This window comes from Condylura cristata, unplaced genomic scaffold (assembly GCF_000260355.1).
Source record: "Condylura cristata isolate star-nosed mole 26May11 unplaced genomic scaffold, ConCri1.0 scaffold00012, whole genome shotgun sequence".
NCBI lineage: Eukaryota > Metazoa > Chordata > Mammalia > Eulipotyphla > Talpidae > Condylura > Condylura cristata.
The window spans coordinates 21,526,082-21,553,569 of NW_004567113.1; the positions used below are offsets into that span (position 1 = coordinate 21,526,082).

General features: G+C 37.7%; 1 protein-coding gene across 1 annotated transcript; it reads right to left on the reverse strand.

Annotated features, from left to right (window-relative positions):
* Positions 1-7,979: 7,979 nt before the first annotated feature.
* On the reverse strand, positions 7,980-23,208 carry ENAM (enamelin). Its single transcript, XM_004681453.1, has 8 exons — positions 23,155-23,208; positions 19,530-19,598; positions 19,363-19,407; positions 18,312-18,353; positions 16,459-16,734; positions 15,165-15,227; positions 13,447-13,497; positions 7,980-10,808 (listed from the first exon to the last, which is right to left on the reverse strand). The coding sequence occupies exons 1-8, from the start codon at positions 23,206-23,208 to the stop codon at positions 7,980-7,982; spliced, it is 3,429 nt and encodes a 1,142-aa protein (XP_004681510.1).
* Positions 23,209-27,488: the final 4,280 nt, after the last annotated feature.

Genomic DNA, 27,488 nt, shown 5'->3' on the forward strand with positions numbered 1-27,488 from the left:
CCTCAATCAGTGATGATGAAGTGCAGCAAAGATACTAAGACAGGTCATTTCCTGGGAGACAGGATTCCCAGAATCCTCTAGGATGGGTAACTGAAAATTTCTTAGGTCAGCTTCACTGAAAATTTCTTAGCAACACAGCACCCTCATATTATTTACCCATCCTTCCTTCCTACTCCCTTTCCTCCACATAGGTCAGACCTGGATCAGAGAACCATGTTCCTCCCAGCCTTCTTGGGTACCCTCCTCATTTTCTCTTGCAAGTATTTTCCTTAATAATTCTCTTATGTCTGATCTCATCTTGGATCTCCTTCTGCAGGGTCTGAATGAACATAGCAGTCATTTATGAGGTATCTGATTTAATGATAATGATGATGATCTTGTGCATTCTTCACATACCAGGTGATTCACCTATGTTGTTTCATTTAATTCTCATAATAGCTCTTTAGGTACTGCTCTCATCTGGTAAGTGGGAAAGCCAAGTCAGCAATTTGATTCACTCTCCTAGCAAATGGTATGAAAACTCTGAATCACTCAGATATAACCTTAACAATTATCAGTCAAGGCTCTTTGGTTATCATTTATATCTATAATATGAATTTGGCATTTTGAGGTTAATGTGACCAATTAATTGACCCATCATAAGTCAATTCTGCTTGTATCTCTTTGCTCTTTTTGATTTGAATTAAATGAACGATATTTAAAAAGACAAGAATAAGGGGGTCTTTTGGGAGGATGTTTGCCTTTTGCATAGTTTTGTTAGTCATTGTCTCAGTGAGCACATCCAGCATCAGCCAGAGAAAAATTATGTTAATTAGTAATGCAAATAATTAATTCTTCTTTGTGCCAGGCCTTTAGAAACCAGTAGACCCAAGCCAAACCTTCAGTTCTCACTTTAAGAGCATTGCCATTTTAATGGTTTTATATAACTTATATTCAAAATGAACTATAATTATACTTCTGCAATCACAAATGCACAAAGAAATACAGAGTTGTAACCAGACATTCTTGGACTCCCTGGTATAAGAATAGTGGGATAGGAAAATTACCCTTTAATTGGTTTTCCAGGTATTGGCATTGGAGTGGCAATATTGTGTTACAGGTCAGTCCATGACCTTAGTTGGAATACTAACTAATGACTAAGTGACATTGGACAAAATCATTCAATCTGAGGTTGTCTCTGCCTTTAAAAAATGGGAGTAGGGCCTCTCTGGTGGTGCAATGGGTTAAAGTACAGCACTGCAAGGGAGAAGTAGCCGCTTCAGTGAGTTCCATCCCCAGAGCGGGAGGTGGTGATCCACATGGTGCAGCAGACCTTCCCTGTCTCATCTGCTGCTCCCCTCAGCAGTGCACTTCGTCGATCTGCCTGGTTTGCTCCCCACTCTGGTGAATCCTCTCACCACCCCAGCTTCTCTGGCCTGTATCCCAGTTATGTATGCATAAATAAATAAATTTTAAAAAATGGAGTAAAAGCAATGATCTCGTTTTAAAAATAAATATAAGGATTCATGTTATAATGTATGGATATTACTACAGTTATAACACTCATAATCCTTTGTAAATTGCAGTTATTATGTTAGTGTCTTTGGTTCTGCTCTCTGCCCGTTAGACAAGTTAAAGAAAAATGCAAAATGCACTAGGCCAGCGAGTCGCAAACTTTAGCGTAAACAGACTCATTGAGAAGACTAGTTGAAACATTGCTGAGTCCCACACCCAGAGAGGCTGATCAGGTGGAGAAACTACAGGTCTCAAAACATTCCCCACTGCTGCTGCTGCTTGGGAATCATGTGAAACTCACTGTTTTAGAATTACGAGCTTTTAGCTCCACCTAGCGGTTAAATGATGAAATAAGTATTAATTTTAACATTGTTTCATTTAATCCTTACAACGGAGCAAGGAAGTAAATACCATCTTCATTTTAAAAGGGACAAAACGAGTTATAAAGAGATAAAGTAATTTTTTCACCATCTTACAAGTAGTATATTAACCCCAAACTGTCCAAACTCCAAAGTCAATGCTGTCATTCAGAATGTTGTCTAAAATGCTTTCAACCATTTCCACCATTAATAACATTTCCGAGGAAATTACTATAAATATGGACAAAGTGGCCTCAAGATATTTATCACAACTTTATTTATGATAGTGAAAATTCATAAGAAACTTAAGTTCATCATCAAAGGAATTATAGGTATACTTCAAAATATTTTATAGGAAATGGAAGTGAAGCTTAAAATTATTTTTAAATTTAGTGGAAATTACTTAAATGCTCTGAAGAGGCACATGTGGGTGGGATACTTCATAAAAGAATTACTTAAGATCTTCCCTCCCAAACGCAAGTAAGAAATAGGCCAAAATATTAACATTGGATGCTAGGGTTATTGCTATTGTTCACTTTTTTTTTTTAACATTTCAGTATTTGCCAAAGATTCCATAATTATAATTAGAAAACATTATTTTTATTTAAAAGTCAGTTATATTAAAATTTGTGAAATTCTAATTTTCTATTCATTTACAAAATATACTTGAAGAAAAGTTGACGTTTATTTGGCAACTACTCTGTGCCCAGCACAGAGCTAGATGCTTTGAAGGATACATAAGAAGAATAAGAACTGGTCTTAGTTTTTAGGAATGTTCTTTCTCCTGTGGGCAGAGCTAACACAAGAAAAAAGTTATTACATGATGTGAGATATTGTGTACTTAAACATAAAAGACAAAGTGCCATGAGCCTTTGGGAAGCCTGGGATGTTAAGAGTTAAGATAATCTTGGAGGAGACATTAAGAGGAGTTTCTCATTTTGAAATAGATCTTGCTAGAACTATATAAGCCAGGCAGAGACAGGAAGAAACAACACAAACGAATCACCAGAGACAGGACTGGCCTGCTTCTCTTTCTTTTTGTGTTTTTAAATTTTTTAAAAAAGATTTATTTATTTATGCATATAGAAATGGGGTACAGCCAGAGGATTCACCAGAGACAGAGTGGGGAGCAGAACTCTGAGACAGATCAATAAAGCACACTGCTGAAGGGTTGTGTGCAAGACAGGAGAGGTCTGCCTTGCCACGTGGGTCACCTCTAGGGTGGGGATTGAACCCGCACTAAAGTGGCCATGGCTTGGCTTAGCTTGGCAGTGCAGCGCTCCAATCCACTGAGCCACCAGGGAGAGCCCTGTGTTCTTTAATCTTCATTTACGTATATCATTTAAAAACATCCTTTCGAATGAACAATAATCAGCTTTTTCAGTGTTACTTTCCTGGTAAGGGTGTTGACGCCGCCACCTTACAGGAAACAGCCTGGCATGCTGCCACGCCAGCATTGGTCTACCAGCTGGCTTTTATTCATCATCACCTGGGAGCATGTTTCTACCACCTGGCAGGCCTTTCTCCAGATCATTTTAACAAGATTCATGTTGTAAGATAAACGGACATTTTCAGGTCCTATTTGCCCTCTGCCATCAGTGACCAACACTGGTGGTGTTACCTATGTGCCTGATGGCAGGAGCAGAGCGTGGGCGTGCGTGGGCGGGAGCACCTGAGCTGAGAGACTGAGCATATATAAGGGTGGTCACAGTGACCAGAGGTGCCCAGGGGTGGAGTACAGTAGAGACCAGTGAAGAGACCATGAGAGAAAGCCAGAGAGTCCAGAAAGAGTAAAGATTTGCAGGGGGCCCAGGCGACTACCGGCCTCCTGGCCGGTCCCCAGGTGTCCCTGCCTGCCCTTCACCTGGTTGCCTCCAGCTACCTCACTATAAATGGTCTAGAAAAATCATTTAAAGCCTGAAAAAAGTCACTGAGGGCTCTAGGATTCCTCTTTTACCATCTGCTGGGGTCATAGAGAAACTACTCTGTGCCTTGCTAGTGCTATGTGTCTACATTAAAACTCGAATATGGTCATTACTCTGATCCTAGTTAAAGGAGGCAACTCAAGCATGGGTGACAGTCAAAGGACTGGCGAAGTCCTCCCAAACAACATTTTCTATCATTATTCTTCCTTAAATGCGCCATGATTTGACTCACCCTTTAAGGGCCCGGTGGATGACTCGGGAATGCTAATGAGATGTATCAGCCAACCCTTGAGAAGGAATCTTTGTACCAGTTAAACTGCAGCAAATAACTGCTGGTCCAGTGCAGAAAGGAATGAGGTCTGGCTACTTGGATTAGCTCAGAAGTTAGCAATGATGTTTCTGGGGGAGGCTGGATCCTTAACCAGGTGAAATGGGGTGGTGCTATGAGGGTAGAGGAACTTGTCTAGGGAGGTGATGGGGCATTTAGAGCAATTTAATTATTTTCATTATTATGCCAGTCTTGAATTTCCTTCTTGCTTCTTTATCTGAAGAATTCTGCTATGTCAACTTGGAATTTTGTGTGTCACCAGCTAAAGCCTGTTTTAAATTTTCTTAGTATAAAAAAGTGAGAGAAAAAAGGCTCAGTGGCTTATGTTACTGGGCATGAGTGAGGTAGAGAAGCAAGGAAGAACAGGTGGACAAAACCAAATGCTATTTTCTGTCGTGAGATGGTGATTATCTATTTTCCCCCAAGTGTTCGTTGTTTCTGAGGTTTTATTGGGCAGTTGGTCTGAGTCACAATGAAACTTTGGAGGTTTTGTGAAGGAGGGATGTGGCTGTTGATTTTAATCCCAATATTTCTGGTTCTTTTTTGGTTTTTAGATATGAATTTTGGTTTCTTGAGTACAAAGTAAATGTTCTTCAGGGCCCTTAAGGTCATGACTGAAAGAGATTGGTGTGAAGGAAGAGAAAAATAAGTAGGCGAAGATATGTCAGAACAATAAAAGTAACTCCAAGGGTATGTCTTATGAATTTTCTTTAGAGATATATAAAGGCTGACGTAGTGACTGAAGTAAGACACGTTCAGGGAAATGACAGAGAAGAATTTCCATGATAATAGATACTATACTGTTCTCAGAAGTAACCAGAACTTGTATATTGTTATCATTCTACTGTGCTTTCTGCTTAAAATGAAAAAGTGCAAGACTTCCTCCAGCTAACGGGATCAACGCCCAACTGCCTTGTGGGGAAATGAAGCGGATGAGGCCTTTTACACTGTTGGCCAACGTGGCGATCAGCTGTGTCCTTGATCTTATTAATGTCAGAGGTGAGTGGGCGTGTGGGGTACAAGTGCCTGGTTATGGACACCAGAGCATGTGTAAGACTTGTGTTCAGGTTTGCAGAAGGATAATTATACCAATGAAGTGAGGAGTGTTTTCTGAGCCTAGGAGGGGGGAATGACGGGCCGCAAAATCACCCTGGAGAAGGACAGCTACAAGAACAGCTGCGTGACTGCGGGAAGGCGAGATCATGACAGAACACCAAGAGAGTCTAGGAAAGGAGTAAAGATTTGTGGGGGGACAGGTGCTCAGTTGCCTCCTGGGCTTCCTGCACCCCTCGCCCCCACTGCCGGCCTGTGGGCTGCCACAACCTGTCCTCTAGAGAAATCTATTTTCGGCTGTAAAACAGAAAGCCTCTTAAGGCAGGTGTGTGTTACCCTTACTGGGTTATCACCTGTGTTAGTCATCTTTGGGTATTCTTTTCTTTTTTTTATTGACTAAAGACACCATCAGGATGTTTCCAGCCATCTTAGAATCAGTGCATGACTGCCAACTAGTAGGAACTCATGGGGTGATGGTAGTGGAATGGGCACTAAGGACAAGAGGTTAGCCACTTTCAGAGTCTGTCATTACAGCGATGAACAGCTTAACCTTTGTGCTGATTTTAAATGTTTTTTTCATAATATGGGAAAGGCATCTAGAATAATTTCTTTACTATAAGGAATTCAGACTTGTGTTCAGGCTTGCGAAAGGATAATTATACTAATGAGGTGTGGAGTTATTTTCTGCAGGGACATTTTACCTCTTTTTTTTTTTCACTCAAATTGAGATATTTTTGCCTCATTGTATTTTTTCACATTTTAAATACCAGAGGTCTCACAATAATGTGATACTTCATAGATGTGGAAGCGTCAACCCATCTTCCAAAAACACATGATCGATACATTTGATGAAATACTGAAGTGAGTGATTATCTTATAATGAATGTCTCATATAGAGATTCAAAAATCACTTGGAAGAAATGTGTAATATAATAATCTAATTTTATTTTGATGAGGGTAATTTTTGCGACAATTTCATATAGAATATGTTAATAGTTTTTCAATGGGTGATTAAAATATGAAACTGGTGGTGGTAGATTTAAGCAACTATTAGATGGCCTAATTAGTCCACCTGTCAGATCCCTTCTTGTCATGAGATTCTATGAGGCAAATGCTGTTGAATATAGAGAAATGCAGAGTGTGTGACTCATTCTGTAGCCCAGATTGTCTACCACAGGAAAGCACCCTGCAGTATTTTCATGAGGGTATTGAAGGCTTTTTACAAATCAGTCAGTTAGGGTTTATTGGGTATTTGCTATGTGCAAAGCACTGCACCCGAAATTTTAGAAGACGTAAAGGATGAGACTTTTTCTTTGGAAAATTTCAATATTGTATTTCCCAAAATTTCTGAGCTCTTGTAAAATCTGTCCTAACAAATTATCTGTCTAGATAATCCTGAGAATTCTTCCTCTCTAGGAAGGAATATACAGATAGTAGACCAAATGCCACTAATAAAAACAAAACAAAACAAAAAATATGTAGCTGTATTCTAAGACGGCAATATAGAAATATCTAATTTACAAAATAATTTACACTATTTAATCAAGATATGAAGAAAGTACGTAGGCAAATAATTCTACCAGAACATGAAATCTTTATGTCTGCAGTAGCATATACCAGTAGAATCATTTATAGAAAAATAACCACTGAGTTTTTATCTTATTTGAGTAGGGTGGTGTTTACTAATGGGTACTCTTTAGATACTGAAATTATGAGTTAGTGAGGAGTCGGCAAGTCCGACTCCATTTATTGGAATGTTCTATAGCAGTGACACTCCTTCCCCGCCCTACCTTCCTAAGCCTCTTCTTCAGGTTTCCCTCTGTTTTCTCCCATTCTTCTCCTTGAATGTGTTCCTCTGTCCAAGTTGTGTTTACCTAGTAAGGGCCATAAGAAATTAAAAACAGATAGATACTAGTGTCTACTTATTTCTGAAATCTACAATGATGGTTAGAGTGGGCCAAAGAAAAAATTAGAAGAGCATTTGGAAAATAGATTATAAAAAGGAAGAAAGATAGGCAATCTGATGGTAAAAAATGTTGTATATAGCTAGAAAGGAGTCCAAGAAGGGGTTGACCGACAAATGATAAAATAAGAGGCAGAACAGAAAGTTCTGAAGTCACATAGAAAAAAACAGAAAAACAAAGAGATGAAGTCACATGGAAAAGATCAAGACTAAGAAAAGTTGAAAATAGCTTCTTATGTAGGAAGTGATAGAGCAAAAGATAGGAAAGAAAACAGAGAAAGTTAAATAATGAATGGTTAATATAAGGAGAAAGAAGAAATGATGAAGCAAAGAAAGAGGTAGTGGAAGAAAATACCTGCCAAATCATTAACTATGGAGGGAAAAATAAAAACCTGACAGACATAGGAAAAAAGTGTACAATGTTTCAGGATTATACTGATATGTAGAAGTCCATACATAAAATGGAAAGTTTATCTGCATTTTTATCTTGCAAATCCAGGTAATTTTTGCAAGTATTGAACTTTGAGAGAAAAAGGAAGAATCAGCCAGCCCAGGGAAGCTAATTTAGACAAGTGGTTTCTCAGGGTGATTGTAGCCTTCCCGTGTTAGCTAATGAATGGGTTAGTGTTTTGGTCTGCGCTGTATGCATTACCCCACATCTAGCCTTTCTGAATGAGGCCCAAACTCATCAGCATCACCTGGGCTTTTTCTACTGCTGGAAAAGGCAAAATCTTAAGGATCATCAAGGTCATACACTTACTTGAGTGTGTGTGTGTGTGTGGGGGGGGGTAAATTGGGAACAATTGTAGAATATCAGGAATTTCCTTTTCCTAAAGGATTCTTAGCTAAGACAATCCCTAGCCCTGAAGTAGTAAGCAGTCTTGTACATGGTGCTGTGGATTGGAGCCTATTTGAAGGGAATCAAATGGAGTGTGTTCACCTGCATTGAGGGGATCCACATTTATACTGTGAAACTCTGACTGGGTAGCTAGCCCAGGGATTTCAGTAGGCCCGATTGGCTCCCTATCATATGGGCCTCGCCTTCCAGTGCTAGAGCCCAAACACGGTAACTTGAGGAGGCTAGATGGCCTTTGTTGCTGCCTATCACCTTCATATTCTGGCACTTCACTTTGGATTCCTTCTGGCTTGAGGCTTTCATCAATGGTACTAATAACAAGTTGCTCTGGAGTAAGGCCTACAGTTCTTTCATTGAGCTGGTTGCCTTCAAATACTTGTTCCAAAACCTCGTTTCCATCTCCTCCAAGATTATTTTTGAGACAAGGGATATTCTTTGCTTGAAGGGAACTGGCTTCAGGTAAGGGCATAATTCCTCTTTGGCCCAGCTGATTCTTCATGGAACATGGTGTGTTCCTTCTCAAAGTGGACACATCATCTCTAAAAGGGCTTGGGTTTTGACTTTCTCCAGGCAGTATTTTCTCTGAGGTGTTTCCTTGTCCAGGTACAATGCTTGTGGGGGAGATGATATGCCTGGCATGCTTGGTGTGACTGTCTTCTGTATGCAGAGGGCTGGCATCTTGGTTCTCCTCTGGCTCCAGACCATAGGAGGGAGTGTAGTCTTGAAGAGCAAGTGGATTTTCCTTTTGTCCTGTGGAGACACCGGCACAGCAAGGGCCTCTTTGGTTTAGATGAAATACATGTGCTTCTTTCTGACCTGCTGGGCGATTTGGTTCTCCCTTTGGTGAATTTAACTTAGTCATTTGCATGTCATAGTTCATATTCTCTCCTTCATTCCATCTTGGAAGTTTTTGAAGTCCAGCTGGAGAGTTACTAGAATAGAGGTGGTTCTCGCTCTGGTGTGGTTCTTGCTCAGGGACTTTGTGTAGATTTGGTGGCTGATCCCAGAAATTTCTGTTAAAATATGGCCCTTTTTCTTTCTGCTCTTGGGTCTGAATCTTATGGTCCCAGGAGTTCCAAGAAGGAAACCGAGTACTTTCTTCTTGTCCAAGGCCATTATTAGCATAATAACCCCTGCTCTCCACAGGTGGTGGAACTGAGGGGGCTGTATTATATGGCGGATAGTTCTCCTCTGGATTCCAGGAGTAAAATTCATGATAAGGAAAGTCCTCCCTGGGTTTTGATGGGTTATCTAAGGAATAGGGTAGGTATTCCTTTGGTTGATATGAGGTGTATTGCTTGCCTTCGTAGTGTCTAACTGTTGGCCCTTCTTTAAAACTTGACTCTTCCATACCCCATCTACCTTGTCCTGGGAAAGTTTCATCTCCAATTGGATCAGTTGGGTCCTCTTCATTATAAGGGATAGTCTCTATTGGGTCTGGAGTATTCATGGGATACTGTGGACTTTCAGATTGTCTCATAGTATTGGGAGAATCATCTCTCTCATCCCATGTTTTGCTTCTAAGGTATGGTGAGTTTTCCCTGGGATCATAGGGGTTATAGTCTGGGTAGTAAATACTTCCTCTAGAGCCAAGGGAAGGTGAGTGTTCATCCTGCCTTCTAGGTTCTTCCTTAAAAGGTGGAGATATTTCTGGATGGTTCCAAGGGTTTCTTCCAGAAGGGAAATGTTCTTTTGCAGAGGAAGGGATTTCCTCAGGGTATACAGGATGATATGCATTTTGCTTTAATTCTGGCCCATTAGTTTCTGATTCATATGGGATTCTTTTTGGCTCTAAAACAATCCCTTTGGGGAGATTCTGACTTTGGGCCTGTCCATCAGAATTTGGTCCTCTTCTGGAATCTCCTCTAGGGAAAAATGAGTTATGTTGATCAATAGAATTAAAGTTTGGGATTAGCATATTACCCTCAGGGTGAGGCTGTTTATAGTTCGATTTACTAACACCATAATCCTTACTAACTCCAAAATCTTTATTAACTCCATAATCTTTATTAACTTCATAATCTTGGGAGTTTCTCCAGGGACTAGCTGGAGCCTTTGTAGGAATGACTATTCTTTCCTTTGGAACTAGTAGCTTCTCTTTTGGGTTTTGCATTTTTTCATTTTGGCCAACAGTATCATGTTTGGGACCCAAAGGGGCAACATTGGTTCCCATGGGTTGTTTATTTGGAGATGGTGGCTTTCTTCTGAAATTTACTGGATTTCCTGCATGATTGGGAGAATTGCCTCTTGCAGTGTTAGCATAAGCTCTGCGATAAAATGGAGTTCCTGGACGAACCACTTGTTTGCTTTCCAAAGCATAGGAGTTCCATCTAGGACCCCTTTGAATTTGCTGACTTCGGTAAAAAGGTCCATTCTGGCTGTGCCCCATGTTGGTACCAGTGGGACGCCATTGTCTTCCTGTAGGATAATTTCGGATGTTAGGATTTGGATAATGTTCATGAACATTTGGCTGACGTGGCCCATATGGGATTTGATGTCTTGGTATGCCCTGGCCTGAAACATTAACTACAGGGGGTGGGATGACTCCATTTTGAGCTGTAGGGCCACTTCCAGTGTTTGGCCCATGACCACTATTTCCAGTTGGGCTGGTGTCATTTCCACCCTGATTCCCTCCAGGATTGGGTGCATTTGGTTGGGTAGAATTAGTTTCAGGAACTGTTGAATTAGATGAAGGTTCGGTGGCTGGACTCTCTGTTTTAGGTGGGTCTTTTTCTTTGGGCTTTTCAAAATCTTGTTCAAACATCTCTTCTGAATAATAAGGAGGACGGCCCCCAAATCCATGATATCCAAAATAGCCAAAGTAAGGGTTCTGTAGGAAAGAAGGTAGAAATCAATAAATGTTTTCTACTAAGGTGTTGATAGAATTTTATAATGTGATAAGGAAATCTTAATATCCACATGCTACTTTTTTTTAAGAGAGGTTTTAGTGTTTATTTCCTTGATTATAATTTCTAAATTTTATAATAGTTTATTTTTACATATTTTTGTGCATTTTTCCATCTCAGTTGCAATGCTCTTGGGTTTCCCATCACCAAATCACCCACCACATGCTACTTTTAACCCCACTGTCTATACTGTCTATCTTGAAATTTGATCCCTCCTTGCTTTCTGTGAACCCTCTGGTTAGAATCTCTTTTGACATTCTTTCTGACGATTATGTCGCAATTTTCTCTCCTTAGGCCTGGTTCCTAAGTTTCAGGTTTTTTTTTTAATTTAAGATAACATTTTTCCTCCTCATTCTTTTGTTTCCATTTTATATACCTGCCTTGTGCAATATCTATGCCATAATTCCTAGCCCATGACATGACATCATGGGTATCCCTAACTGAATGTACACAGAAGTGGCCTTTCCTCCCCCCAAACTTTCTTCCCCAATATTCTGTATCTAAGAACATACCCCCACTATCTACCTAGTTGCCAAGTTTCTGATTTCTTTATTTTTCCAAGACAATTAATGACCAAGTTCTATAAGATATAAACTTTCACCCTAATCCCCTCCTCTTCCTAGCCAGTATCCCAAACTATTGCAAAAAGTTTTCTTGTAAGTTATTCAATATAATTTTACTTTCCTCTAGTCTTGGTTCTCTGCTGCCATCAAAACAGTTGATAGTTGGGTGTGTGGAAAAGTTCTGTCACTTTTCCCCCTTAAATACATTAAAGTTACTCTTATCTTCGAGATCAAACTCTAAACCTCATAGTGTAAATAGAAAACAATACAGCATTGTGCTAAGGAGTGAGGCTCTGGACAGATAGGGGTTGAAATCCCTGTTCCATCAGTTACAGTAGTTTGACTCTGGGTCAATGTCAGGATATAACAGAGATAGTAAAATAATAACTATCTTGTAGATTGTCATGGAAGTCAAATGAGATAGCATATGTAAATTTTACAATCACCTGTCCATCACTATCGCATGCAGTCTTCCCCTCTTTGCAGCTACAAATCACTACTACTACTTGCAATACTATCTATTCACAATAGCCAAGGTGTGGCAAAACTTAAATGTCCATCGCCAGGTGAATAGATAAAGAAAATGTGGCATATACATACAAAAAACATTAATCAGCTTCAGAAAAGAAGGAAATTCAGTATTTGCAACAATGTGGATGAAACTTGAAAGACAAGTACTGCATGCTTCCACTCATACAGCAGATCTAAAGTAGGCCAGTTCAAGGAATCAAGGAATGGAATGGCAATTACTAGGGGTTGAGAGGGGGAAATGAAGAGTTACTATTTTGTAACTAATTAGCACAAATGTCAGTTAAGCAAGATGAATATGGTCTAGAAAACTCTGTAAATTTCCCCCCATATTCAATCAGACTGTGTTTTACCCTTCAAAATTTGTTTTGATATACAATGGAAAACAGTACATTTTCTCAAAATATTGAAAATCGTTATACTGTATGGTCCATGAATTCCACTCCTGGTATCTACCTAAAGAATGTAAAAACACTAATTTAAAGTGACATATGTACTCCTGTGTTCATTGCAGCACTATAGTTATGGAAATATCTTAAGTTCCCGAGGAGAGATGAATAGATGAAGATGGCATATATATGTGTAACATTGAATGTTACTCAGCTATATTTTAAAAAAGATAACTCTTGCCATTTGCAACAACATGGATCGAAATGGTAAGCAAAATGAAGAGGACAAATACTAGGTGATTTCATTCATATGTGCAATATAAAGAAACAAAACAAGAAAAAAAGAAAAACCTAGAAATTCGACTGCAGATTGAGGCTATAGGGAGAGAGGATGGGATCGAGTGCAAAGGGGAAAAGGGACCCTAGGAAACGTAATAGAAAATTCTGGGTGCTTTGTTTGCAGGCTTGTATGGTAACATACATCTATACCTCTAAATCTATACTTCTAAATCATGCACATTGTTTTAAACCAAGATTGCCTTAATAAAAAATAATACAATTCAAACCACAAATTTTCTTTGAGGGTAGACATCATATTGTGTTCTTACCAGAATCAAGTCAAATCACAACTACTAATCCTAGCAGTTCTCTGAGCACTCCTTTATATTTGTGCTTTTGCACCTGGTTCCTTCATATTGAACCTTCTCACCTACACATTTGTCCTTCCTGGAATACTTGGCTTATCCTTCAGCACTCAGCCTGAATGCTTCCTTCTCTGTCCTGACTTCCATGGGAAGAATTAGGCTCTACTCCCAGAAGCCCATGGCAGTACAGACTTGTGCTGTGCCAATTATCCTACGGAGTTTCAGTTGCCTATATTCCTGGGATTCTCCCACTTGAAGTCTGTTGTAAAAACATTTTTCTCATCTTTGTTTTCAGTGTATTTTCTGGAACTTTGTGTTGCATTTACATCATTAAATTTTTTTCATGTGTTGGATTTTTTCTTATTAGACAGGAATCAAAAAAACAGTAACTAGTGGATTGTAATTCTTACCAAGGAATGTAGATTTACTTGTACTTACCCCCCCTTCTTCATTGCTGACTGGTGGGCGTCCAAAACCTGGTGGTACCCTCTGAAAAGGGAAAAACATAATGAGCACAAGAGACAGCCATTGTTATCATTTGTTTGTAAGTCTCAGAATATCTTAAAATAGCTGGAGTGATTGGATGTTAGCATTATTAGCTTTTGAGTCACTGCTTCTCCTAATCTAGCTATTAATAGTTATATAACATAATCCATGATATTCAATATAAAGACTAAAGTGGCTTTTAGATTAAAATATATCCTAGCAATTGCCCTGTGCAGCATTTTCAACACATACACACATTAAGAGAGAGAGAGAGATGTGAGAGCTATTAGGATCCAAATATCCATACTGGAAAGTCTAATAATGGAGATTAAATAATGAACTTATTTTTAAATAGTTTATTTCATATTTAGGGTGACAAACTGATAATCATTCCTGGATTACTGCTATAACATTTTTATTTGACCACCATTTATCTTCCTAACCAAACTTGGAGACTGAGTTTCAGCTCAGAGGCCAGTTTAGAAAAGCAGTTCAGCTGTTTTATTTATTTATTTATTTATGTCATTTTTATCTTATTTATTTATTTAATATAACAGTTTATTTTTATATCATTTCGCACATTTTTTTTTAAAACCTCAATTGTAATCCCCATGGGTTTCCCATCACTGAGTCACCCATGTGCCATCACCATAGTCCCATGCACTTCCCTCCCCCCAACCCCCTCCTCCGTTTTTGATCCCATTCCCCACTCCACCCCCACAAAGTGTCTCTGGTATATGGCTGTTCATTATTATTATTTTCTCGCCTGGCCCATTATACTCTGCTATGAGTGAAACCATCTGGTATTTTTCTTTCTCTTTCTGGCTTATCTATGTTCTTTTCCAGCTCCACAGCTTTTGGTTTAAATAGATTTATTCACAGTTCACAGACCTGTGAAGTCCTATGAACTCCTATGAGGATGAGATTAAGCTCAATATATATGAATTACATTCATCTGCTTTTTAAACCTTCACTTGATATTGTCTTTGTTTCCTTAGTACAGTATGGCCAATGAGAGAAGTTACTCTTTAAGGGAAAAAAGCAAGGGGCTCTCACACCTTGAAATCAGTTGTTCCTTGTTGATAAGAAGACTTCTTGATTATAGAATTATAGATAAGAAACACTCATTCCTTATCGAAATGAAGAGCCATCAAATCTATCTGGTTTTTATTAGTTTAACAGCAATTAGACCTTACTGTCCTGTTTGTTCAAACAATTTCATGATTTATATTTTCATGCAATTTCAACAGTGTGTTTTATTTTAATGGTTTTAATTTTAACTGTAAATTTTATTTTGCAAGATTCTTTATAAAATATCTTTGGCTAGAAATACTATATGCTGGAAAAATCATAGTCTAGTCACAGCTTGTCTTATGATTTTCCAAACTCCATTCTCCCCAGTTTCCCCATTACAACGAATGAGGGAATTTTCGAATATCTCATGGAAATGGGAAATATTAATGAAGTAACACAAGCCTTTAAAATTAATACCTAAACTAAGTTATTGCTAGCTATTTATTGATTCAGGCTATGTGCATGTTACTAAGTTGAGTAAAAAATTTGTGCTCTCTATTGATTTGTATGTGGCATCGCATTTAGAATGTATGAATTCATACTAGTTTGAGACTATATTATTTTTCTTTTCTAGCATATGAAAAAAAAAAACTTACATGTGGAACTTGCCATGGTGGCTGCTGGTAAGGAAATAGCCCATTGCCAAATGGTGGGAAGGCCTATAGAGAAAGAAGAGTTGTTATGATATGGAAATGGGAAGAAAAATTGAAAAATAAAACAAAACTATTATTTGAAATTTGGGAGCGACATTTTACTACATTATACTATGATATTTTTGGCAGAGATGCTAATAAAAACAGCAAATAGTATTTGTATTATTGAACAGTTATGTCTGGTACCATGTTAAGTATTTTACATAGGTGGACTCACTTCAGTCTCACATCGCCATGGCAGATGTTTGCTGTTAACTCCATTTCACCTAGCATCTCAAGAAGAGGAAGTTAAGTCACTTGCCCCAAATCTTTGAGCTGGTAAATGATTGAAATCAGGTTTCAAATTCATGAACACCTTTCCATCCAGTTTTGTTTTCTCTATAGTAATGTCTAATAATAACTGTTAATTCATTAAAAGACTTAGAATGAGATTTTGAGAAAACAATTGCACATCTTCTTCCTTTAAGCCAGGATTTTAACTTACACCACTCCGAAGTATTGGAAGCAGCGTTGTTATCCTTCAGGGAAATACTTTAGACCATCATGGCATAGATATGGAAAGGACTTAGAGATCATTTTGTTTGCTCAGGGAACTGGAGTTTAGAAGGGTGAAGTTGACCTGCTTTCAATCACTCAACTATTAAGGGCTGGAACAGAACTCAAATCTCTGTTCCCCAACTCTTCTGTTGATGCTCTTGTTATCACACCATGCTATCTCAATTTTATTTTATTTTATTTATTTTTTAAATATTTATTTATTTTTGTATACAGAACTGGGGTACAGGCCAGAGGTGTGGGGGAATTCACCAGAGACAGAGTGGGAAGCAGAACAGGCAGATCTACTGAAATACATTGCTGAGGGGAGCAGTGGGCGGGTCAGGAGAGGTCTGTCACACCATATGGGTCACCTCCCTGGCCTGGGATTGAACTCCCGCTCAGTAGCTGCAGATAACTTCATCGTGTTGTGCTTTAACCTATTGTACCACCAAGGAGGGCCTGTTATCTCAATTTTAAAAGGCAACAGCATTTGGGTAACCGAAGATGAAATTGACTTGCCAGGAAATTTAGGGTCTATGGTGACAGGAGCATCTCCTTGGAAGAAAGTATCAAACTAAACATTGCTTTATAGCCAGTAGTACCTATAGTAAGGCATGCTGGAGAAGTATGTTTGCAAGGTGGGATATCCCACTGAAGCTATTTGGGACCCTGATTTGAAATTTTGCTGGGGAAGCCTCACCTGAGGTGGCCGAACTTCCTCTTGGGGTTGAGTTGGGGCAGGTGATGGCTGCTTTAGAGGCCGTTTTGGTGGTGGCTTTTTTGGCTGAGGCTGGTTGGGTTTCGGGGTCTCTGGGTTTTGATCAGTCTTGCTTTGGCGTTTGGATGATGGAGGAGATGAAGGTTTCTGTGGGCGTCCCAGCTTGGGTGGTGGCTGAGGCCACATGGGCATCTGGTACTGAGGGAAGTGCTGAGGCATTTGCATACCATTTCCATACATGGGGCCCAGATGTGCCATCTGAAAGAGCAGCAAATGACAGTCACATCACACAGGGCTGAGGTTCAGGCTCTTGCCACTCTTTAGTGTCTGTCTCTAAAACTCAGAGGAGCTTGAAAATCCTATGGAACTTGACTCAGCAATGGGATCTTTATTATCTCTAGCTAACATTTCTTTAAACGGTGTCTTACAGAAATAAATTTCAGTCTCCTGGACTGAAGCAAACCAGAAGCAAGAACTAGGTTTCAGCTTAAAAATTTGTGACAGTTCAGGTTAAGAATCTGGCTGATGATTTTCTAATTCCGAAGCCTCATTTATGAGAGAAGTATTCAAGTCAGGTGACAGAGGAACTGATATCAAAATCCTTGTGGCTTATTGTAGGTTAGAAACAGGGTGGGGGTTGGACAGGAAGCAAAAAGAAGATTAAGAAGTGAGTGTTAAAAAAGAGAAAGAAAACAACATTTTGGTGTGTAAATGCTCTTATATGGCACCTTGTTACTTGATTGAAAGTGAATTTCATTACTTAGCTTTTAATTATCAGAATGTTCAAAATTACTAGTTTGGTAGGGAAGCAGAAGTTGTTACAATCTGAAATGCTAGTTTGTAAATTGAACTCTTACAACATCCGTTTTCATTCACATATTCCCTCCCTGGTTTAACACTGTCTCTATCACCACTGACTCAATCAGTCTCTCTCTGTTTACTGGATGATGGACACTATGCAGAACCAGTGTGGACTAATGGAAGGTGAAGTTGTAAATCTCACATGATGATACAAGAGTTCATGACAATTAAGTTAAGCTAAAAATGTCAAATCACAGGCAAAAAATTGAGAACAAATGTTTGAAAGAAAAGGGTCTATAGTTGAAGTATAGAAAATTAACAATAATGATAATTTTAGGTGAGGTTTTAAAAGAGAATGACTTAAATGAGAAGAATTAAGAGAAAATTGATTAAGTCCTTGAGGTCCCCATCCCCAAAACTGTTCTGATGATTGTCATAAAAGTCAGTGATACACACACACACAATTATATATATATATATATATATATATATATACACACACACACATACCATGTATATATGTACACACAGACACTATTGTGTGCTATCATATAATTTTATCAAGGAAATATGCCAAAAGATACAATATTTGATTCATTATAAATTAGTTCTAAGAATTAGTACATAGTGGTGAATAAAGTCTAAAATTTACTTAAATAAAAATATTTCATAATTTTCTCTCAAAATAATACAAATAAAAATTATCATTTCCACTAATTACTATGGTAATTAGATATGCTCTAATTATTTTTGAACATATTTTCGGTGATCTTTTTCCAAAATCAATTTCTCTTGGATGTAAAGAGCCCTTGCAATTAATAAATGATTTAAATTTGCATAAAGAGTAGTAGTAATGAATAAACAGGGGTCAAATAAAATCATTTTTTCTCCTTTGAAGCCTTTATAATGATTACATTGTATGTATTAAAACATGTAGATACCAGTGATGTCTTTATTAGCAAAAACAAATCTTGTCATGTAATTACCTACATATAAATACAAAATCATTAGAAATAATATAAAGTGGGACTTACATGTGGGGAGTTCATAAAGTTGAATTGATTATACCGCATCATCTGTGACCAAAAGAATCCATTAATGTGACACAGTGAAAAATTTTCACTTAATCAACCCACAAATCGTAAGAAATAAGTTGAATTTGTAATCCTCAGTTACAAGTCATAGTCTCTTTTACTAGTTATATATACATTTAAAGTATGCAATTAAAAAAAACTTCTTTGATGAAATATCAAAAGGAGAAAGCAAACACAGGATGGTCTTTTTATGTGGAATATGGAGGAACATTATGAAGACTCAGGCAAAACCAAACCAATAATAAGCTCTTTGACAGCTAACTATAAAACTGAGGCAACTGGAGGGGGAGTAGTGGTGTGAAAGTGGGGGAGAGAGGGAACTTAGTAGAACATGCTGGAGGACTTGGGGGGGGTGGGCTGGGTGTGGAGGTACACATTTGTAGAGATTTGAACCCATAATCAGACACAAAGATGTAAACCTACTTACCACAGTAAACATAATTTGGGAAAAAGGAGAAAGTTTTAATTTGAAGAGAATGAAGACAGAATAATAGAGAATAAAACTGTTACTCTATTTTGAAGTTTTTGAATGTTCTACTCTACTTTCAGAGTTCAGGATTTCACAATGCAATAATTCTGGAAAGCTGAATGTCCTCTCTGATGTGTATTGAATTTGGCTAGCGATGCTACTTATGAGTAGTGTGAAAGGTAAATTATATGCATAAGTGTCTGTCTCTAACCACCCTTGGTACAAATGGTTATGTTTATCAGCTTAAAGTTGTGGCAAAGTATCTGACACTATAGTTTAATACAAATTTATATTTAACTTGAAAAGGAATATTGAGGTAAATAAGGAGGATGAGGCTGGGGAAATTACTACTTTGCTTTGATCTGAGAGTTCTTTCAAATCTTCCTCTACAGCGTTCATAAGAAATTTTGTATATCAGAAAGTCTTCCAGAAATTTTGTATATCATAATAGAATTCTCCAGTATTTTTGGTAACTCTCAGGACAGGGTTCCAGAAACCTTCTCAGAGATTATACATACATACCTCCTCACTTTTACTGCTAAATCCAGGCATTCTGGGCATTTGCATCTGGTAGTGAAAGAATATTGGTAACAAATTCAGAACATCAATTGAAATAAGGCCGATAATTGTCCCAAAGTTATGCAGAAATTGGTTACAAAGAAAAGTCCTATTTAAGGAAAAATACTCACTGGCATAGCAGTGGAATTACCAAGCAGACCTAGAAAGAACAGGAGAATCTTCATTTTTCCACTCAGTACCTGGAATACAAAACTGGATTTAATTTTGGACTGTGAAATAATCATGCTTACCATTCTGAGCTAACCTAGGTTAGCTAGGTCCCCCTGTCTGATAAGGAAAGTAAGGGAAAAAAATGACTTTTGCCATTTTTGTATTACATTAAGAGTTGTTAGATAGTTATTACTTGGAATAATTTTGTAAACTGCCAAAAGGGTTAGCTGAAAAAGGAAAGATAAAAGAGAGAGAGGGAAGTAGAAAGGGTGGAGGGTAGGGGCGGAGAGAAGTGAGAATATGGGCATTTGAGAGGATGTCTCAAAACACTGGAATGAAAAGAAAAACAACTGTTACAAGACAGGGAGAAGAGCACCCCAGAGTCCTTAAACCTGACTGCTTTAAGTAGGTTCTGCCATATGCTGGATTAAGACAAAAACACTTAAGACGTTGACTGGAAAGGCACTTTAATATAATTAATGTGCCATATAGAAAAGATAAAGAATATAGTTTACAAATTAGGCACCTAGAGTTACCCATCCCCTCGTGGGTAAAAGTTCAGGCAAGGAGGATTGGCCCAAAGCAAGGCCTGAAAGCCTGCCACAAGTTTAAAACACTTTTTAATAGGGGACCCATAGAAAAGGGTCAGAAACAGACAAGTCTGGGAAGAAAAGGACAAAATCAAAATTAAGATAAGAACTGCTATGGAGAAACCTTCTCACGGGTTTCTCATCTACATTTGTTCTAACCAGTCCAGGACTAAGGCCCAAGCTCAGTTTCTTTCCATTTCTCTGCTTCATGTGTCTCCTTATCTCTTCTAGTGCTGTGCTTTAACCTGCTGCACCATCAGGGAGGGACTTTTTTTTTTTTTTAAAGATTTATTATTTATGCATACAAAAACTGGGGTACAGGTCAGAGGTGTGGGAGTGGGGGAGGTGAGAGGATTCACCAGAGACAAAGAGTCGGGAACAGAATAAGCAGATCCACTGAAATACACTGCGGAGGGGAGCAGAGGGTGAGGCAGGAGAGGTCTGCTGCCCCATGTGAGCCACCCCCTTGGCCAGCAAGCGTTAGCTTCATAGTACTGTGCTTTAACCCCTTGCACCACCAGGGAGGCCCTGTTTCCTTCCTTCTTTAGTTTCTTCTCCAGCTTCTTTTTCTCCCTGCTTAGTTCCACCCTTCTTTGGGTGGGGCAGGGTACCTAGAATCTTCCCTTTTCCTACTCTGTTTCACAACCAAATTTTGATGATTTTGAGCTTCTAGTTGCTTGATTAGTTTGAGAACTAACCAGCATAGTCATGTCTGACTACATTTCCTCAGAATAATTCAGAATATTTCAGGATAATCTCAACTTTGTTGAGATAACACTCTGAAATTAATGCACCCCACTATATGCATACTAATTAAATAATCTAGAAGCATTCTCAATTCTATCCTTTTCTTTTATCCTCTATTGTTGTTTTGATAACTATTCTTATTACTTTATCCTTAAAAAAAAATCACTACTCCAAAAGAACTAGTAAGCGAAAAAGGTCAAAATAGGCAACACTCTAAATTTATCTTTGTTAGATACTCTGACTCAATAGGTAACAAGATTGAAACTGATGAAGTTGGAGATAGATTGTTTTCATTTATTTCAATAACCTCACTTTAATTACTCAAGTCTTATATAAATTTTGAATTGTATTTATACCTTCCACAGGTTTGTTTTGAAGCATTCACTTGGCAAATTCCATAAGAAAAATCTGTTGTTTTTCCATATATAATAGAGGAAATAAAGAATTTTCTAAGAATAATTGTTCTGGCATTCATTCGTTTTCACAGACTGTAGACACAATACAACTCCTAGCATACCAACATATTAGCACATATAGATGAATGTAGCACAGATTGCTAGCTCATTCCTTTTGTTCATTCTCCCCTTTTGTGGGTACTAACTGCTTTGAGTAGTGAGCTAAGCCAGAGCTCACGCTGCTGAGCGTCCCAAAAGGACAATGTAATTAACTTCAGCAATTTCTGACACTATTGTGTCATTAATTACCTTTTTAAAATCTGCGAAATTAGGAAAGTGCAATTAAACACAGGAAGCAGTAATGTGTTGATGCTTTGCTGCTAATTCATAATTCTCAGAATCATCAACTTGTAGAGAATTAAAAATAAAAAAAACAATTAGTTATATATATACATATATTTAAAGATATATTTATTTATGCATACAGAAACTGGTGTACAGGCCAGAGGTGCAGGGTTGGTGAGGGGATTCACCAGAGACAGAGCAGGGAGCAGAACAGGCCGACTGACGAAGTATACTGTTGAGGGGAGCAGCAGGTGGGTCAGGAGAGGTCTGCCAAGCCATATGGGTCACCTTTGGGGCGGGCAGTGATCAAACTCGTGCTGAAGAGGCTTTAGCTTCTTAGTGCTGTGGTTTAACCTGCTGAGCCACCAAGGAGGTCCCCCAAAACTAATTGTTTAGGTTACAGCAATACAAGGAAGCTAATAAAGAGAACACTGGTGGATGCTTTCCTTTTTGTCCTTAAACGTTATTGATTTCTCTTGGGCCCTCCCTGGTGGCACAAAGAGTTAGGACACAGCACTGCAAGCTAGCCACTGAAGCTTCGGTGTGAGTTCCATCCCCAGCCCAGGAGCTGCCCACATGGCACAGCAGACCTCTCCTGAATGCCCGCTTCTCCCCTCAGCAGTATACTTCCCACATCTGCCTGTTCTACTCCTCATTCTGTCTCTGGTGAATCCTCTCACCGCCCCCACACCACTGGCCTGTATCCCAGTTCTGTATGCATATATAAATAAGTGTCAAAAAATGAAATAAAATACACTTAAAAATGTTATATATTTTCCAATTGTTTACATCACTATATAATTTTGGAGTGCTACTTTGCACCTCCATATGGTCATGTACTTCACTCACCCTTCTACTGAGCTCCAGCGCCGACACCCTATCACCTTCTCTTCCTTACTCCCCTCTCCTCCCCCTAAGCCCTCTGGTAATACACTGGTAAATGCTAGTGTATTTTTACCTTCTAAGGTTTATATTTGCTGTGTTATGTCAGTTGTTTCTTTTATTACCTATATTCTACAAAATGAATAAAATCACCTGTAATATCCTTTCCTTTCTAGCTTATTTCACTAAAATGCTCTCTTTTATAAATCTGCTTTCTAAGATTATAGCCCTAGATTTTAAAGGAAGTTTAATTTATCTATTTGTAATCATTCATTTTATCTTTATCTGTCACTAAGTTTCATGATAATGTCACACACTCATGTAAGTTGTGGTTTTTTTGTTTTGCAAAAATAAAATGAGCTGACTTTTAAGATTCCATCAGTGTCTAGAATTTTATGATCATATAGAAGTTAGTGATTAGTTATTTTTGTGACTTGAAAATGACACTGATTGCAGTGGAATGAATACAATGACTGTGAAAGTTCTTACTTCTTTTCTCCCATCTGGGAACAAAGATGCTGTTTGTTTCTTTTGACATGTTTTGTCACCTTAAGTGGTTTTTTTTTTTTTCAGCATTTAGGTTATGTGACCTGTATGCATCAGGAAAAATAAATAAAATTACTCACCAGGTTATCTAGCTTAGGCAAAGAGGTTCCATGCCTGCACAGAAGCAGCAACATTTTTTGGCCAAAATTTTCATAAGCCTTAAAGAAAAGTACAGATTTGGCATGAAGAAAAACTCAAAAAATAGCAATAAAACAAGTAAATGAATAAGCTAATAGCAAAGCTTCAAGTCTAAGGAAGCACATGTCACATTAATGATTTTATCCAGTTATAGCCTTTTTAGAATGTCTTCAAAATCAAGCATAATCTGTGGTTTTAGGAGTAAAAGGAAAGGTATATCAGGAAGAAAATGATCAGGGATTGTGAATACTTCTAATGCTGTGCTGACAAAACTTGACTGCTCAGTGGAGAAATGTACAAAAGCAGAGTATTAAATGAAACCTAAGTAGGTTAGAAGAAAATTTATAAGAAAAACAAATACCCCAAATAAACCAAGGAGTTTAAAATTTTATCAGAGGATGAATCTTTGCAATGACTTATACAATCAACATCAAAACATACAGTAAGGATATCAGTCAACATATGAATTCAGTTTATTATTTGATTCTACATTACTTATGTTAATTATCTCTAATACTCACCCAATGCCAGCTAGCAGCTCCAATATATAAAAAAATAACTTTTACTTGAACTTCGCTAGCCTGTCTTTGAAATATATTTTTAATGTTCTACAGTGGCAATGACTGCAAATTTCTGATGCCAGGGAGATCTCAAAGAGTAAGACACATTTATTTCTTAATAATAAAAAAATTCTTCACAAAGATGTCATTTTCTGTACCAAAAGGCTTAAAATAAAAAGATTCCTCCTTGCCAGAAAAATCAGGTTAGCAAGGTCACATTTAAGCACTGTTGAAGATTTCCACAACCAATCAGCTTTGAGAAAAATGATTTTGCCATCACAAGAATTTGAGGCAAAAAAACCCCTAACATCCAATATAAAATTTAAAATGTGTTATTATAGGAGCTGTCAAAGCAAGACTCTTATTATGTATAATAACAGTCCAGGAAAACGAGCTTACAGCAGTAAGATTTGGAAGACGCTTTCCCTCATGAATTTGGGGATTTTCAAGTATGGAAACTTTGTTTATGCAAAGATGTTTAGGGAACATAGGTGAGTAGTAGTATGCTATTGTTATAAATCATTGACCATCATCAAGAGGCAGGCCAGAACATATGCATTTAATTAATACATATTTAATATATAATTAAATTTAACTAGAATGTTATATCCATAGGCAACTCAGTGATTTGATTTGGCTTGTAATATATATAGCTACCAGGATATAAAGCTCTTTAAAAAATTATATTTATAGATATAAATTTGGGTTGTTACACTATATGTTTTAGGGTACAGTTTCACGCCACCATGTGTGTAGATTATCACATGGTGCCATGCCCACCACATAAGCCCTAATAATCCTTCACTAAAGTCAGTGGGCCCCCACCCCCCTTTCCTCCCTCGACTTTCCCCTCTTCTTCTAGCAGCCCTAGTTCTGCAGTCAGATTTCAAGGGTCAGTTTTGTTATGATTCTGTCTGTTCCTTTACTTTTCTTTAATACTCCACCTAAGAGTGAAATCATCTAGTAGTTGGCTTTCTTCTTCTAACTTACTTCATTCTGTTTTTTTTTTTTTAAAGTCATATCGTTATTTAGTCCCCAGAGATCCAGAGTTGTAGAAGAGTTTGTCAAAATAACAAATGAACTTTTGACTAGTCATGATAATACAACCTTATGAAAATATGAGTTGAGAAATTCACTGAAGGGATATACTATGAATGTTTTCAACACTGACCTGACTTTCCATAATATTTCATTTCTGAATAAGTAGAGTAATTACAATTTTCAGTGCCAACAGTGAGCTTTGTTATCTTTGCTGAACTTGGGTCCTTCTGTTCTCTTATGGCTGATGTTTGCTTATTTTAATGTGTACTTTTAAATGTTAAGAATGATTGAATTTGATGCCAAAAACTGGCTCCTACTTGTCATGACCAGCACGAGTTTATCCAGTGATGCTCATGGCATTGTTCTTCCAAACCATGAAAAGTGCATGTCCTTTCTTTAGACTAAGAAACACTGCTTTTCTCAGAGCTCAGCCCCCTTTCTGTCTGAGCTTAGTAACACAAAGAATAAAGCTGACCTAGAATATTTGATTTTAAATAGTAGCTTTTCAGCCTCTATATATCTGGGATATACAAGTTATTTCTATTTGCTCTAAGCTTAGTTTAATTTTGTATAAACCTAATAGTAATTATACTATTGTCTGTGTCTTTGTATGTTAAAATGGTTTTGTAAGTGGTAGGATACCCACAGATGTGTTTCTATGCAGGTAGGAGGGGCACTGTGAGGCTGGGTGACCCTAGTCTCTGCTTATGGCCTCCTGTGACTGTACAGGAGGTCAGTTTTGATTGTGATGTCAGTCATATATGTTATTGGAAATGGGCACGAAACCTCACTTCTGGTCTTTCTCTATCCTTGTTCCCTCTGCCACAAGGGTGGTTAGTGGTCATGAAATAATTCATGTTTTTAAAATGCAGCCACTGGGTTGAATATGTGAGCACTTGGTAGTGATGGATTGTTGAGAGAATAATAGTCTTCTTTTCCCCATAAAACTAACTAAATATTATTTAGTTAGAATATTTTCAAGACAGTCCACGTGACATGTTCTTATTCACTCCAATTGTCTTTACTGTTTTGTAAATTCTTTTTCTTTCCAAACACAACTGCTTGTGAATGTGGTTATGGTTTACTTTTTTTCCTCCAAAAGTGTACCTCTTTGTATTTCGCTATGTTCCCTTTCTAGTCCATAAAAGAAAACTTCTGAACTGGGATCTGTAAACCCATGAAGTGGTATACAAGAACTAGTTTGTTTTGGGTGTTTGTTGTAAATGAACTTTTCTCTCCCATACATGAAAATCCATATCCTCCTAAGGTCTATAACCCTCTACTATTCCTTGCCTCAAATTATTAAGATATTCTCAGTGCCAGAATTTTAAGTTGCTGAGAGTAGAAAAGTTTTTTTTATATCTTATTCCAGATATGGTAGAAAGAAGTTAAACTTTGAAGTTGCCAAATCTGAAACTCAAACCTTCCACAAATCATCCAACTCTTCAATTTTCATTTGGAAAAATGGGGGTAATAAGTTTCTCCTAAGAAGTGAATTAATTAACGTATGTAAAGATCTTGGCATCAGAATGATGATCAGTGACTACTGATCAATACATGAAGCAATTGGTTCCACAGTGCTATAGTTTACTAAGGATTTAAGAGAAATAAGGCTAGTCATATTTCTGAGAGCAAACAGACACAATTCAAAACACAGCTGTTGAGCTGAAGATCTGTAAGTTAATTTTAGTAGACTCTCCAAGCTGCAGAATTACAGAATGAAACAGTTGAGATAAAGCTGTGTTTTAGGAATCCATTATTGGTGGACAGTTAGCATCAAAGCACCTGCAACCTTGATTTTTCTCTGAAGCCATGCATCTAGCAGATTCTTAGAGCCAAAAAGAAAGAATCACTTCTCTTGTAAGAGAAGAACAGTTGTGGTTTAACCTCTCACAGATTAAATAATTAATAAAGTTTTATTTTACAAGCATTTTCTGAGGAGACTCTTCATGCAAAGTCCCAACTTGGGTGCCCCCTCCCCACCCCCAAGTTGCATAAGACATCAGGATAAGGCATTTTCTGAGTCAAAAATCAGTAGTGAGATTAGAATTCTAACTTGTGATTGACTTGATATAAAATCCTGGTCAAGTGACTTAAATTCTTTAAGCTTAGCTTTCTTATTTGTCAAGTGGAGGAATAATAGCATTTCCTTCATTCACTGGTTGAGAATGTAAAGAGATAACTAATATAAAGTTTTTAGCACATAGCTCAGATAAAGGTATAGATAGATATATAAATGTCACCTATGACTATGATTAGAGCATGCTCATTAGCTGCTTATTCCTGGCCACTGATAAAATCCCTAAAGATTTTTGAGGAATGGTTCATTTCATGTGCTTATTTATTAAATAATACAAAGGCAAAAGGCAAAAAAACCGCTCTAAGGAACAATGATTGTCATACATAGAATATAGAAAAAAGAAACTGCATCATAGTTTATCCAGTTTATACAGTTCAAGTCCAGCTTTTGGTCTACAAATGAAAAAGTTACTCTGTGACACGAGTGCTGCTTCTTTATTTGCACCACACTCAGAAGTAGTGTTTACTTTTTGGAGGTTGGAGAATACCTCTCTTATATGTAGTTAAGACCCATTTAAAAAAGATTCTGTATCTAAGAAGACTGTCTTCTCCTCTATCTTCTCTCTTTAACCTGAGAAGAAAATATAATCCGATGT

Excerpts from the sequence above, each read along its gene's own strand:
- ENAM (XM_004681453.1), bottom strand. The coding sequence starts at position 23,208 with ATGTTGCTGCTTCTGTGCAGGCATGGAACCTCTTTGCCTAAGCTAGAT. Across the intron at positions 19,599-23,154 it reads TGCCTAAGCTAGATAACCTG|GTACTGAGTGGAAAAATGAA; the intron begins GTGAGTAATTTT and ends TTTGTATTCCAG. Across the intron at positions 19,408-19,529 it reads GTAATTCCACTGCTATGCCA|ATGCAAATGCCCAGAATGCC; the intron begins GTGAGTATTTTT and ends TTTCACTACCAG.